At 47.0% G+C, this 14,008-nt stretch overlaps 1 protein-coding gene across 1 annotated transcript in view; it reads right to left on the bottom strand.

Annotated features, from left to right (window-relative positions):
* Nucleotides 1-14,008, bottom strand: part of Cdhr3 (cadherin related family member 3) — an 88,675-nt gene that overhangs the window by 1,602 nt on the left and 73,065 nt on the right. Inside the window, exons 13-19 of the mRNA XM_076550524.1 lie at nucleotides 13,651-13,822; nucleotides 11,316-11,566; nucleotides 6,236-6,417; nucleotides 4,166-4,179; nucleotides 3,092-3,096; nucleotides 2,801-3,007; nucleotides 632-680 (exon numbers count right to left, since the gene is read on the bottom strand). Of these exons, the coding sequence (XP_076406639.1) occupies nucleotides 632-680; nucleotides 2,801-3,007; nucleotides 3,092-3,096; nucleotides 4,166-4,179; nucleotides 6,236-6,417; nucleotides 11,316-11,566; nucleotides 13,651-13,822 (880 nt within the window). The remainder of the gene's footprint in view (nucleotides 1-631; nucleotides 681-2,800; nucleotides 3,008-3,091; nucleotides 3,097-4,165; nucleotides 4,180-6,235; nucleotides 6,418-11,315; nucleotides 11,567-13,650; nucleotides 13,823-14,008) is intronic.

The raw sequence follows: 14,008 nt of genomic DNA, 5'->3' as shown, positions 1-14,008 counted from the left end.
CTGAGCCGTCTGCATGTGAGGGTGGCAGGAAGCCAGCACACTTGCCTCCTGAATTTGGTTTCCTTCCCTTTATTCACGTCTATAATTGAGCCTTTGTAAGTGGAGGGATGTGTGTAAAGGAGCTAAATTTGGAGCTGATTTCAGGGGGCAATGAGAGCTCTGGAGGCCAGCTTTACCTTATGTTCATCATGTCAACCAAGAAGTTCTTGGCCCTGATCTGGGGGTGGGGGAGCCAAACTTGCCACTTCTGCTACTAATAAGATGGCATTAGAAGCGTGCAAGAAGGACCAGAGGTGAGACAGGACCAGTGAGCAGGGGGAAATATACGCCTTTTTGAATTCACTAGTTTCCTAAACGGGTTTGTTAATAGGTAGTGAGGCAAGAAATCGCACCCTGGAGAGCAGCGGCAGGTAGAAGCACTGAGGTGTCCGTCACTGGGTCTGCAAGTCTGTCCCAGCTGCACCCAGCACTCAGCTTAGCCATGTTAGAGTCTGAAAGGGTCAGCCTCACATTACAGACAATGTGGCCAAGATGCTGACCAGTGGTTAAAAGAAGGATACTGGACACTGTTCCCAACTCTTCTGTCCCAGAGCACAAAGCGTCCTCATAGGTGGCATTTCCATTTGGTTACCTGGGTCTGCGGCTTCTCCATCAAAGACGGTATTCATCTGGACAGATTCCTAAGGAAAAGAGACTGCTTCGAGCACAATGCTGTGGCTCTCCCCAGGCAAGGTCCCCATCCTCACAGCCCAGCTCCCTACTCAGGGTTTCTTTCGCTATTTCATTTTATTCATGTATCATTATTATTTTTTAAGACAAGGTTAAGCCCAGGATAGTCTTGAACTGGGTATGTAGCTAAGTCTGGCCTCAACCCCCTGCTTTTCTTGATTCTACCTCCAAAGTGCTGGGATTACAGGCGTTTGTGCCTGGCTTTCTTTGCTCAAGGCTTTGAGACACTAATTTATTCAGCAGGCACTGGGCCATATGTTAGGGACACTACGGTGACCCAGCCAGGTAGGTCTGTCTACATAGTTTGCCACTGACAAACAGGGACTACAATAAAGATAGATGGCTATGATAGGAGATGTCAGATGCTATGGGACACAATGGTGAGCAATTAATCCAGACCTGTGGGCTAGAAAAGAGTCCTGAGAAAATGCTATCTAAAGTATGTAAAGCAAGAGCCAAATGCTAAGTGCCTTGGGCTAAGATTTACGTCATTTCAGAGCATCGGTGCCAGGCAGACTTGGAAATAGGTCCACAGGTCCTACCTTGCCCCCAAAGCCAACAGTGCGGCCGCTAGCTTCCCTGAGGCCCACCCTCCATGTTTGGTGCTGTGTGCCATCCTCCAGATACAAGCTCTGCAGATGTGCTTGTCCCCAACCCATGGACAGTCTTTCACTATATCATACCCTGAAAAAAGTGACAGAATTGAGATCCCCAGCATGCTGGCAAGAAAGCTACTCAGAGCACAGTGGGCTTTTCAATATGGCCTTTTCCTTACCACACCACCTCGTCACTTCCCCACAGCTCCTGGATGCCGAAGGGAAGAAGTGAGAATTCCATGTGTTTCATCTACTAGATCAGCTAAGAAGCCTCATGTTTTACGTCATGAGGATTTATTTATTTAATAGATCAATGTGGCCCAGTTTTAAGGCCATCTATGGGTGGCATCCCCCTGGCACCCTAGGAGCTCCTTTTAGATGGTAAGACCTTGGAGGTCCAAGGCTGTTCCTTCCTCCTACTAGTAGACTAACCAGAGAGTAGCAGCACTAAGGTGTTGAGTGTAAAGCGGAGATCCCCCGTTAGCTGCACTAACCCCCTCATGATCCATACTCACCAAAAGTATATGTCCTAGATCATAAGGTTTATCAAGGGAAACAGAGTTTTATCCCTTCCCAGTGAGTGTATTTCTCAGTAAGAGAAAGCAGAAGAGAATGAGATGAGTGAGAATGCCCCGCCCCCGTGTTTGGTTGCTTGGTCCTGTTTGGAGGCGTGGCCTTGCTAGAGGAGGTGTGTCCCTGGGTGTGGGCTTTCAGGTTTCCTGAGCCCACTCCGTTCCCATCCTCCTTTCCCTCCTCCTCCCTCATGATTGTATCTCAAGATGTGAACCCTCAGCTGCTGCTCCAGTGCCATGCTTGCCTGCTGCCATATCCCCACCCTGATGGCCATGGACTTGAATCCTCTGGAACTGTGAGCCCCAAATAAATCACCTTAACTTGCCTTGCTATTGTATCACAGTGACAGCGAAGCAAGACAGTGTGAATGTGGCTCTAGCCAGGATGAGCCCGTCACAGAGTGAGACATGTGGTAGTTTTCAAGAGATTCCCTAGCCACTGTCTCAGGGTGGCTATCCTCCCTCCCATTTCATAGTGAGGAATCTAAGGCTCCCAAAGGCTTGGGGGTCCTCAGGGTCAGGCTAAGGGGTAGGTAGAGCCAATCCCAGACCCAAAACTTTGCATCTTCTCTATCACTTTTTTGCAAGGTTGTGGGAAAGTCAAGAGAAATTAGATCCCGTAGAATGCTGCAGGCCAGCTCCAGCCCTTAAGCTCTACTCCTCAAAGCACTTTTGTGGAGAGCTGGTATGGGTAATAAACACTACTACTCGATATTTATGAAACCCAGAGCAAATACATCAGCAGACATGTTCAGTGAGGGGAGGAATCCTATCAGGAGCTTGCCATGCAGCCTCCCAGAATGCATAAACACTCCCCCAGAGCCTGGACCCTGTAGCAGAGACTGGGTACCAGTGCCCAGCGCCCAGCGCGCAGGCAAGGTTCCTGCGGCTGGCCACACTCACCACCGCAGCCTCTCCCGTCACGTTCTTCATGTCTGCAGGGGAAAGAACAGCGCAGCATTGGAGCCTCTTAGATGCTACCCCAACCTGAAGTGCCACCCCCACGATGGGATTCTCTGAGCAGGCTTTGATTCCAGTCTTACAGACATGGCAAAGGGGTTTTTTGTTTTTGCTTTTGTTTTTCTTTTCTGCAGACCTGTTCACTGACAGCTTTCAGTTTTCTCAGAAAACATACACATTTATGCACAGCACACAATTTAATTTTTAAAATGTTTTTTTCCAGATTATTAATACTGGTCCTAGGAAATTAGCTCCCAAATGGATTTAGAGATAAGAAAGACTATATGTTCATAGCAAGGGATTTCATTCCCTATATCTTGGTTAAAAGTGATTGAGTTTGGGGCCCGAGAGACGGCTCAGTGGTAAAAAGCATGTGTTGCTCTTGCAAAGGACCCGGATTTGATCCCCAGCACCCACATGGGGGTTCACAGCTATCCATTACTTCAGGGGCTCCAATGTCCTCTTCTGGCCTTGAGGGCATCAAGCATGCATATGGTACACGTATACACATGCAGGGCAACTGTCACACATAATAAAATGAATAAATCTACTTAAAAAAAGAGGATTGGAGGCAGTCATGACATTTCCATAAAGGTACTCTCTCCATATGATCAATAGCCATTATAATCAAAATTTGAACCCTGCTTTTATGCTTTGGGCATATCAACACACCTCTATGGGTGGAGTGACTTAAGCAAACATTTCTTAAATGCATAGAATTTCCAATTCTATGTCTTGTCTCTCCCCATAGCTTCGAGTAGCCCTAAGGTTACAGCTCTTGGCCAGCATTAGAATGACATATCTCCTTGGGCCTGGGCTCTCAGTAGATCTTGCTCAATTTAGCAATTAACTAGTCTGACCTAATGAATTTTGTGAAAAATGATCAAATCCATTACAATCTGAGAAGAAAATGTCACTGCTCATTCAGAAGTGGCACTTGTACAAAACAGAGTGCTCACTGTCCTTGGGAGCTGTCACCCTGTCCGTGGGCAGCAGTCAGGAAATGCTGTGTAACACGTGGAGAGATTCCTGTCAGGGATGAACTGGGTTCCACAGGAGATATACCTAGATGACTAAACTGAGTTGACTAGAGATGAACATGTGTAGAAAGTAGGCAAGGTCAAAGTGAGTGGGCCGAGGACAGGCACCTTGCACCCTGACCTTCCCTACTCAAGCACAGATACCCTCTGCTTCCTCATTCAAGACATGAATATTCCCGGACTGAACCCAGATTTGAACCCTTTAACATAATATAACAGAGCAAACAGTGGACAGCAAACAAACCAAGAGAACATGCACTATACATACCTCTTTTCTTCGTCCTATGGGGGAAAGGATGAGCATTAATTGACTGGACAATATTCCACATAAATGCCCACACATGGTAACACAGGGCCTCTAGGCAACTGGATTCTTGGGATTTGGGGACTAGTTTGAAAGTGAGCTGGGGAGAGGAACCAAAAAGTTTTGGCCACTAGGCCTGCTCTAAACCAAGCAGCTTGACAAGTGATAGCCTGGAATTACGAAGGGTCTAGGAGTTCGAAACTCTTGCTTCATACAACTCCAGGGAACACAGTGACTTTGGGGAACCACCGGCCCCTTATCTAGGCACTCTTCTCCCCAGTAGCCACCTGAGCAGAGAACGTGGTGTGGCTCACAGCGGGGAGGCTGGAGGCCAACAATTAACTTTAGTTTCCTGGAACATGGAAGAGCTGGACTGGGTCTCTAATGCCCTTCTCATACAACCTTGAATCCCTTCATTCTAATTTTATTCCTCACTATTTGACAAGTGTTGGCTGCCACATAGTACAACTAACTTTCAGAGAGTACAAGTCTGAGTCTGAATTTCTAGCTATTTTCTCTTTTAGGTTGGGCCATGCTGAAACTCTATTTAGAATCTGAGTAGGAACAACCAGGTTCAAGATACATATTTACCATCTGGTTATAATTTTCATCTATGTTGCAATGTCTACCCTCCCCCACCTTTGTTTTCTTTTCTTTTTTCAAGGCAAGGTTTCTCTGTGTAGCCTTGGCTCTCCTGGAACTCACTCTGTAGACCAGGCTGGCCTCCAGTTTGACTCTGCTTCCCGGGTGCTGGGATTAGAGGCATGTGCCACCACCTCCTGGCTTACATCTTTTAAGGATATGTAACACCATCATCCTTATGTGCTTAAATATGACCCTTTTAGAAACAGGGTGGGTTTTTTTCTATCTTTCTCAAAGTCAATTTGTAACTAGAATGCAAACATTTTTTTTTTTTAAATTTCAGCAGATGCTGAAGGATTTCTTACCTGAAGTCAAGGTTGTCAATAGTACAAACCTTCTCCAATAAATATGGTAGAATGCAATGCATATCTTTAAACTAATGTCTTTCTTTTATACCATCTTACATACTGACACTCAAAATTACTTGATAGTTATAGTTAATATTCAAATACTCTTAAGAGCTATTTCAGTCTTATCATTTATTCCTTTTTGCCACTGAGGGGTCCTGAAAGTCAGGGCATCCAGCTCCCAGGACATCTGGGCATATGATTAAATTTGGGGTCTAGAATCCTGAGCTCACTGGGTCTTGGCTGTGAAGTTAAAACCGCAGCAACTTCAAAAACATTGCCGTGACAACCGGAGCATTTACCGGTGTCAGGAACGCCACCCGGAGCCCTTTGTGCAAGTGGCTTAGGTGGCTGTCTTACAGAGGACACTGATGACGAGAGAGTTCTCATGTGCCCAGAAAGTGACAGCGCTCAGGTTCCAAACACCTGGCTCACAGCCATTGAGCCCTGGCTGTAAGAGCTACTGAAAATGAATCCGGCCCCAGGAGAAGTCTGTGACACACAGGTTCTCATAAGAATCATATGCCCGAGCAAGTGAGAGCAGGGAGATAAACTCCATTCGTGTGTTTCCAAGAGGGTGGGAGATGGGGTTCCGTGCAAGAGAACAAGGATGGTCTAACAGCTCTAAGGGAGCCACTGCTACCCAAAGTTTAACTTCCTCGTCTGCTTTTGCTGCTGTTGTTTCGCTTCCTCTAACTCCATCCCTGCCCATAAACACCGCAGAGAAGACACATCATATTCCACAGCCGCGCACAGCGGCGTTTATCCAGGGCAAGGTCACTGGAACGGTGACAGCCCACTTTCTCCAGATCCCACCAGGACCAGGGCAGGTTGCTAGAATAAGATGAAGGACAGGTGTCCTGGCCCCATGGGTGACAAAGTGGGTACCCAGGCCCAAGGCAATTAGAATTTCTTTCCTTCATTCCTATTTTCTCCTTCAAGCCAGGTACCCTGCCCTGTACAAAAAACAAACAAACAAACAAACAAAAAGCAAAACAAAACCAAAATAAAATAAAAAGGAAAGCCCCAGCCCACCAGAACTTACAACTGTTTCTTGTCCTTCCTGGTCATGGAGGAGCAATGTCTGTAGACGGTTTTGGCCAGCAGGACCGTCAGGGACCCCAGAAGACCCACAAGCAGCATGGAGCCCAGAGTGATGATGAATGGCACGTACCATGCTGATGGAGAATACGTGTTTTCCCTGAGGATCTGGTAGGTGATCCTGGGCTTGAAGGACAGAGAGGGGAAGAATGAGTGGGCAGGAGCATCTCTGACATTTAGCATTGCCGGTGTGCGGTGTCTGGGCTGCTCAGTTCCTGTCCTGCAAGCCTGACATCTGTGTGCTATAGTTCTGCTCCTCCCAACCCTGTCCTTGTTTACATCCGTTGGATCAAAACCCAGAACAATTAGGGAACTACAGATTGGCTCCTGACTTAAATGCGATCACTTCCCCTTCCTCAGAGTTGAAAGGTCCACTAGCTATTCCTCTGCTACAGCACAGCACAGTCCAGGGACTAATTTAGCCATTGTCTCTCACTGGGAAGGCAGGAACCATGAATGCTGGTGTTTTGTTTTTACACCTTGTAGGCTTTTCAGTGTTCACTCGACACAGCTGCCACTGCCAGATGAGTGGGCTGTGATCACAGGGAAACTTCAAGTTCGGAATCTGCTTCCTAGAGTGGGAGACAGATAACAAACAAGTCATGGAGACTTCAGAATTGGAAATAGCGTGGTGGGTTAGGCTGTAAACCTAAGAGACTTGACAGTTTCTTCCTAAAGATAGCCTGCCAGCTCGCCCCATAGTGGAAGTCGCCAGGGTTTGTTATGGTTTGAGTATGAAACTCCCACAGGTTTAGTGGGTAAAGGAGCTTGCTGCCAAGCCTGATGACCTAGACCTCCCCTGGTACAAGGAGAATACGGATACCTACAAGTTGTCCTCTGACTCCCACAGGTGAGCTGTGGCACACATGTAGGACATGCATGTACATCCCCCCCCAAACAAACAAACTAATTGCAATAAAAATCTAAAAGGAAAAGCCTGGAGAGATGGGTGGTTAAGCAGTTAGGAGAACTTACTGCTTTGAAGAGGACCCAGGTTTGGTTTCCAGCACCCACATCAGATGACTCACAACCATCTGTGACTCCAGTTCCAGGGAACCCATGCCCTCCTCTGGCTTCTGTGGGCATCTATATGCATGTGGTGCACAGACAGACATGGAGACATATACATACAAGCATATGTAAAACACATGAAAGCTTTAATTGAATGAATTGAAAACTAAGCCCCCTCAGGCTCTTGTGTGGAACTGCTTGCTCCCCAAGCTGGTAGCACTATTTTATGAGGTTCTAGAAATTTTAGGAGCTGAGGCCTAGCTAAAAGGTCACTGAGAGTGCCTGCAAGGTCACACCTGGTTTCTGGTCCCCTCCCAAAACTGCTTTTTGTGAGTCATCAAGCAAGAGGCCTCCTCCACTGCTTTCAAGTGTACATGGCAAAGCAGCATGGTACGCTGTATGGAATTGTGAATCAAATTAAGTCTGCCCTCACCATAAGTTGTTCTGTTGGGTGCTTTGGTTGCTGCTACACAAAAGAAAGCCACACATGGCTGCCACAGTCTCTACTCACCGGGGTCTACCCCTTTTCTTTCTTTCTTTCTTTTTTTTTTCCCCCCAAGACAGGGTTTCTCTGTGTATCCGTGGCTGTCCTAGAATTTGCTCTGTAGACCAGGCTGGCCTCAAACTCATAGAGATCCTCCTGCCTCTGCTGCCTGAGTGCTGGGATTAAAGGTGTGCGCCACCACAGCCACCCAGCTCATTGGGGCCTACTGACTGCAGTAACAGAGAGGTGAACATCACCAGTTATTGGCAAGGCTCCGAGAAGCAGATAGCCCCATCCACAGGCAGTTTTCTAAGAGGAGAGGGATGTGGATGGAGAGGGGGAAGGGGAAGCAGAGGGAAAGTGTGGGGGCCCACAGGGACTCCCTAGTAAGGCCTGACTCAAGGTCAGAAACTCCGAGCTTGCTTTGCCCAGCAGGGCTGCGTAATAGGATGATTTGGCCAAGGTCGTAGTTACCAGGTATTTTGAAGGATCTACACTTGTTGGTACTTCATACCCCGACCTTGACAGGGGGAGGTCTTTTGCTCCTTCACTTGCTGATGTATAAAAAGTCCATCATGAATAAAGTCGAGGTGACTGGGTATTGACCCAGGGCCCTCCCGAAGCTATCCTGTATTTCTGTCTTTCTCATCATCTGTCTGTATTTCTATCTAATACTTCCTTATTCCTCACTTCTCCCCCCAAGAACCCTTCAACAGGTCAGAGCTGGTCTCCTACATATGATGCCAGAAGGTGGTATGAAGTCTCCCTCCCCCTTCCCTTCTCTCTCTCTCTCTCTCTCTCTCTCTCTCTCCTAAAGAACAGGCTAAGAAAATTGCAAGGGTCTAGCAAGTCACGAAGGTTTGAGTTTATGATTGTTTTTAGGTCTGAGAAAGATGTATAAGTGTTAAGGATGCAGGCCTAAATTAGATCTCAAGTTGTAATATAAATAAGTCATAAAAGTTTTGTTGAAGTTTGAGAAATATAGGCTTTAGGTATAAGGATATTGTTAAAGCTTAGGCTTAGTAGAAGGTAACTTAGGGTAAGAGCAGGTTTTCCCAGGCATGGAACCTTGGGCCTTGGACAGGGAGGGGAATGGAAGGGCAGTGTCCGGGACCAAGCAGCCACTGCGGACTTAGCAGCCTGAGGACAAGCATCGGCTTCAGAAGCCCCCACCACAAGCAGAGGCATCAGAAGCAGGCGCTGACCTAGCATCAGCATCACTGAGACCCGAGGGGCATCACTGAGTCACAGGCAACAGATGCAGAGAGAGCCATGGTGAACAGCAAGGGTCTGCCGAGAAGGAGCCTCAGTGAAGAGAGCACAGTCAGCCAGCGCGCTTGCAAGAGCCGGACTGACATGGCTGGAGGCTACACTCTGTGACCAGGATGAGCCCAACAGAGACACCTGGCCTCAGGAGAGGCAAACCGTGAACAGCAGCTGTGGCGTGGAGAGTGCAGCAGAGGCTTCGGACCCCAGCAGCCACAGCAGAGTGAGGGACACCCTGGGAGAGCACAGGCGGAGAGCTGATTGGGCAGCTGGAGGGAGTGTGCATGGCACCTTGGCTGCTTCACAAGAGATAAAGCCTCCAGAGGAGAATGCCTGTGGGGTACACACCCAGCGGGCCAGGGAACTGAGACACGTGTTTGGTTGTGGGTTTGTTCGTATTTGGAGCTTTTCACTTCATTATGACTTGGGCAACTATACCAGAACTTTCAGGGCAGCTGGTAATCCAGGCCCTGGTCCAGGGCTTTCAGTGGAACATTAAGACTGGTATCAGAACTGACTTTTTGAACTTTTCAGACTTAAGAAATGGGATGGACAGGAGTGGTTCAATTGTAATGGGACAGTTTTGATTTCACGCCCCCCCCCCACACACACACATAATCAACTGTGACTTACGAACTGTTTTGTGTAAAAATGAAACTGTTTTGTGTATGCATATATGCCTCTACCAACTGTGGTGACTCATGAACTGTTTTGTGCAGGAATGGAACTGTTTTGTGTAAAAATGGAACAGTTTTGTGTAGGAATAGAAAAGTTTGTATTTTCTACCCAGGCTCAAGATGCAGCTTCAAAAAAATATAAAGAAAGGGGGAGTTAATATTCCTCAGTCTCTTTAATTTTTATGAAAAAAAATTTCTTGTTTTTTATATGGATAATGTTAGCCTGTATTAATGTACCCTATGTTTTGTTGGTAAGAAATGCAAAAGGTTCTATTAAGAAACTGCTTTTGGATGTTTGCTAAAATTCATGAAGTGTAGATAGTTCTATTAAGAGTTTACTTTTGGATATAAGTTTGGGAGAATTGTAATTGTAATTATGTTTAGTAATATTCATACTAGAATTATGATGTTAACCTGTAATGTTAATGGTGATGCTAAGGAGTCCTCAGATTTGATATTAGGAGTTTACTGATTTATTTGACGCAGTTACATCAGAAGCTCATTAATTTAAATAGGTTTGAGGCAGCTAAAATTGCTATAAATACCCAGGACCCATTTAAAAAGGCCATTCCATCTTGATCATCTTCTACTAGGAGGTACAGCAGCCATAAGGAGCAAGAGCTCTGATTATTCCATCTACTTGCAAGCTCTTAGTGGAAAGCTGATGCAGAGTTGCATAGAGCTAAGCTCTGTACCCTCACTTGAAATCTTTATATTATAGAGAAGGGGACATCTGTGTGGGCCCACAGAGGTTCCCTAGTAAGGCCTTACTCAAGGTCAGAGAATCTGAGCTTGCTTTACCCAACAGGGCTGAATGATAGACCGATTTGACCACAGGTGTGGTCACCAGGTGTTTTGAAGGGTCTACACTTGTTGGTACTTCATACCCTGACCTTGAGAGGGGGAGATCCTTTGCTCCTCCCCTTGCTGGTGTATAAAAAGTCCATCATGATTAAACTCAGGACGACTGAGTATTGACCCAGAGCCCTCCCAAAGCTACCCTGTGTCTCTGTCTTTCTTGTCATCTCCTTCTATATTCTTCATTCCTCACTCCTCCCAATAACATTTTGATAGATTGGGGCTGGTCTCCAATAGGAAAGAGGTGGAGAGAGGAGAAAGAAAGTACACCTTTTCTGCAGTGATGCTCCTCTTGCCCTGCAGTACCCCCTCTCTGCCCTGGTGATCTCCCTCACATTCTCTGTCCTGATGCCCTCCCTCACCCTCTCTCTCCCTGATGCCCTCCCTCAGCCTCTCTGCCCTGCCTTCCCTCACCATAGGCCCATCCGCCTGTGGTATGAAATTTAGCAAACTATGAGCCAAAATAACCTTTGGAATTGGAGTTGCTTCCCTCAGGTGTTTTCCTTCAGTGATGCAGTCTTTACCGCAGTGGCCACTGTTTGGTCTACCACATGTCCCCACACTGTGTTCTCTACTGTGAGAGGTCAGTGGCTCTACATGCCCAGGCTCTTACACAGATTTCGATCTGCTAATCAATGGTCCTTCCAAACAAATGCCTCACACTTTGGGGTCAAAGGTTCCATTGCTGTAAGTGCTAAGGCTGGAGGCCACAGGTCCCGGACCCTTACCCTGGCAGCTGTGGTGACGATCGAGGTCGGGTGAGGAGTGACTTTTACACTTAGTGTCACCGTCCCTGTTTCAACAAGAGCCCTGGCACTTCTCCTGCCAGACAGCAAGTTGTCATCAGTGATGTAGACGAGCAGCTTGAAGTCCCAGATCTTATCGAGGCCACCAGCATAGTCGAAGTGGGATGCCAGCAGCAGACGAGTGACGTTGGAGCCAGCATTGGGGGAGAAGGTGAAATGACTGTTGATGTTGCCTAAATGAGATTTGATCCAAGAGTGTTGGCAAAAGAAATAAAAAGAGCATAAAATAGAGATAAGAAAAAATCCCATTTGTTTTATTTCCTCAAATGTCCACACTTTATTTTTTATGTTACAGGCTAAGTCTGTGATATTCTGCAAGTGAGAACGGACTGGGAAAGAACCAGACCCCTGTCCTAGGGCCACAGAAGGAGAGTTAACCGTCCTGGCGCAGGTCCTGACTGTAGTCAGAAGGTTTCCTCTGGTCTTGCCTGGCCCCATGGTCCCATAGTCCCTTATAAAATAATCACTCAGTGGCTTGATGTTATTTACAAACTGTGTGGCCTATGGCAGGCCTCTTGCCAGCTAGCTCTTGCCTCTTAAATTAACCCATTTCTATTAATCTGTTTTGCCATGTAGCTGTGGCTTACCAGTACTTTCACATCTTGCTTTTCCTGGTGGCTGCTGGCCTCTCTCCAGACTCTGTCTTTCTCTTCCCTGCCTCTTTCCTTGGATTTCCCGCCTGCCTCTGAGCTGCCTTGCCACAGGCCAAAGAAGCTTGTTTATTAATCAATGGGAACAACATATATTCACAGCGTACAGAAAGACATCCCCCAGCACCTGATAGTTTAGCAGGCAGCATTTATTTAATGGCAATGCAGGCACATGTAAATGCCTACTGAGGCCAGTGAGTGGGCAGCAATAGCCTAGAGTGAGCTACACCTCTAACCATGGGCCAAGTTCACCCTACGCCTTTTGTGGAGCTGTCTGGCCACACTGGTGAAGTCCCCTAAAGGAAGGCACCTCCTGAAGTTGCAAGGACTTCAGGCCCAGGTCCTTGGAAATTCTCCCCAAATGCCTCATACACACACACACACACACACACACACACACACACACAGATACATACACACATACACACACATACACAGACACACACAGAGACACATACACACATACAGACAGACACACACAGACATACACAGCACATACACACAGACACACACACAGATACACATAGACACATACACACACAGACACACAGACACACACACAGATACACACAGACAGACATAGACACACAGACACATACACATACACACATACACACATACACACACACAGAGACACACAGACACAGACAGACAGACAGACAGACAGACAGACACACACACACACACACACACACACACACACACACACACAGCTGTTGGGGCCCACAACTTGAAGCTCCAGGCACCTGGGGCAGGAAGGATTCACGCCCAACTACCGCTCTTGCTCATCCTCTGGTGTCTCCAGACTCATTACTGACTGAAAACAGTAAATGGAGCAGATGATGCAATTTTTATTCCCTCAGCAGCAAAGTGCTCCGTAAGGTCCTTGGGACTTTCAGTATGGATTATCTCCACCCTCAGCAGCTGTGGTCTCTAGCAGTGTCTGCCCCTGGTTTTGGGGCATGGTGGCTCAGCGGCTTCCCACTGCTCTGCCAGACTCAGCAGGTGGCCGAGATGGATTTTTAGGTTTTCCTGTGGAATTGCTCTGCTTGTCTGGGTTTAAATCTCTGGCCCCAGCACCTCATTAGATGAGCTATTTTGGTCTCGACTCCATTGAGAGGTGCTCTTTTCCTCTCCTTCCCACAATGGCATGTTTTTAAAGAAAGAAAATGAATGGAACAGAAGAGTGTTGCTGAGGACACGCTTCAAAATGCATTTAATCTATTCTTATCCTGAGAGAGGCCTGGGGTTCCCTCCCTCCAACAGGCTTTTCAAGAAGAGGTGGTGAGGAAATGAACTAAAATTTTTTATAAATTACATTAATTATATTCTGGGAATTTGGGGAGAGTATTCCATTAAAAGGATTCATCCTTCCTGGGGCCTTGGAACAGCCATGTGGGCGTCAGTCTGGTTGTGGGGGTTTCTGGAAGAGCTAGGTGAGGCAAAGAAACTCATGGAGCACTGGGAAAGGCAGGAACCCTTGTATTCCTCAGCCCTCCTTCCTCACACAAAATGCGCCCTCCCACGCCCACATCAGTGTATGAGCAACAGCCCAGTGTTCTGTCCCTCCCTGAAGGGCCCAGAACTGTTGATACCAAGTACAATACCTGAGCCAATGGAGTATCGGAAAGATCTGGGGCTAGAATCAAGGTCAGTACATGTCAACTTGAAATTCTGAATGTTTGTGCCAACTTTCAGATCCACTGGGATAGCCATGAAGTAAAATTCTGGGGTACACATTGGCTTTTCATCATTTTCTCCAATGATGTTTACAGTGATCTAGAATAGCAGGAAGGTGGTTAAAACATTACTACATTTTATTCAGTGTGTGTATGTGTGCTGTGTGGGCAGAAGTCAGAGGACAACTTATGGCTGTCTTTCCTTTCACCGTGTGGATCCCAGGGATCAAACTCAAGTTTTTGGGTTCGGCAGCAACTACCTTCACCCACTGAGCCATTTTATCAG

This window comes from Peromyscus maniculatus, chromosome 14, assembly GCF_049852395.1.
Source record: "Peromyscus maniculatus bairdii isolate BWxNUB_F1_BW_parent chromosome 14, HU_Pman_BW_mat_3.1, whole genome shotgun sequence".
Lineage (NCBI taxonomy): Eukaryota > Metazoa > Chordata > Mammalia > Rodentia > Cricetidae > Peromyscus > Peromyscus maniculatus.
This window is presented reverse-complemented; position numbering and strand designations above follow the sequence as displayed.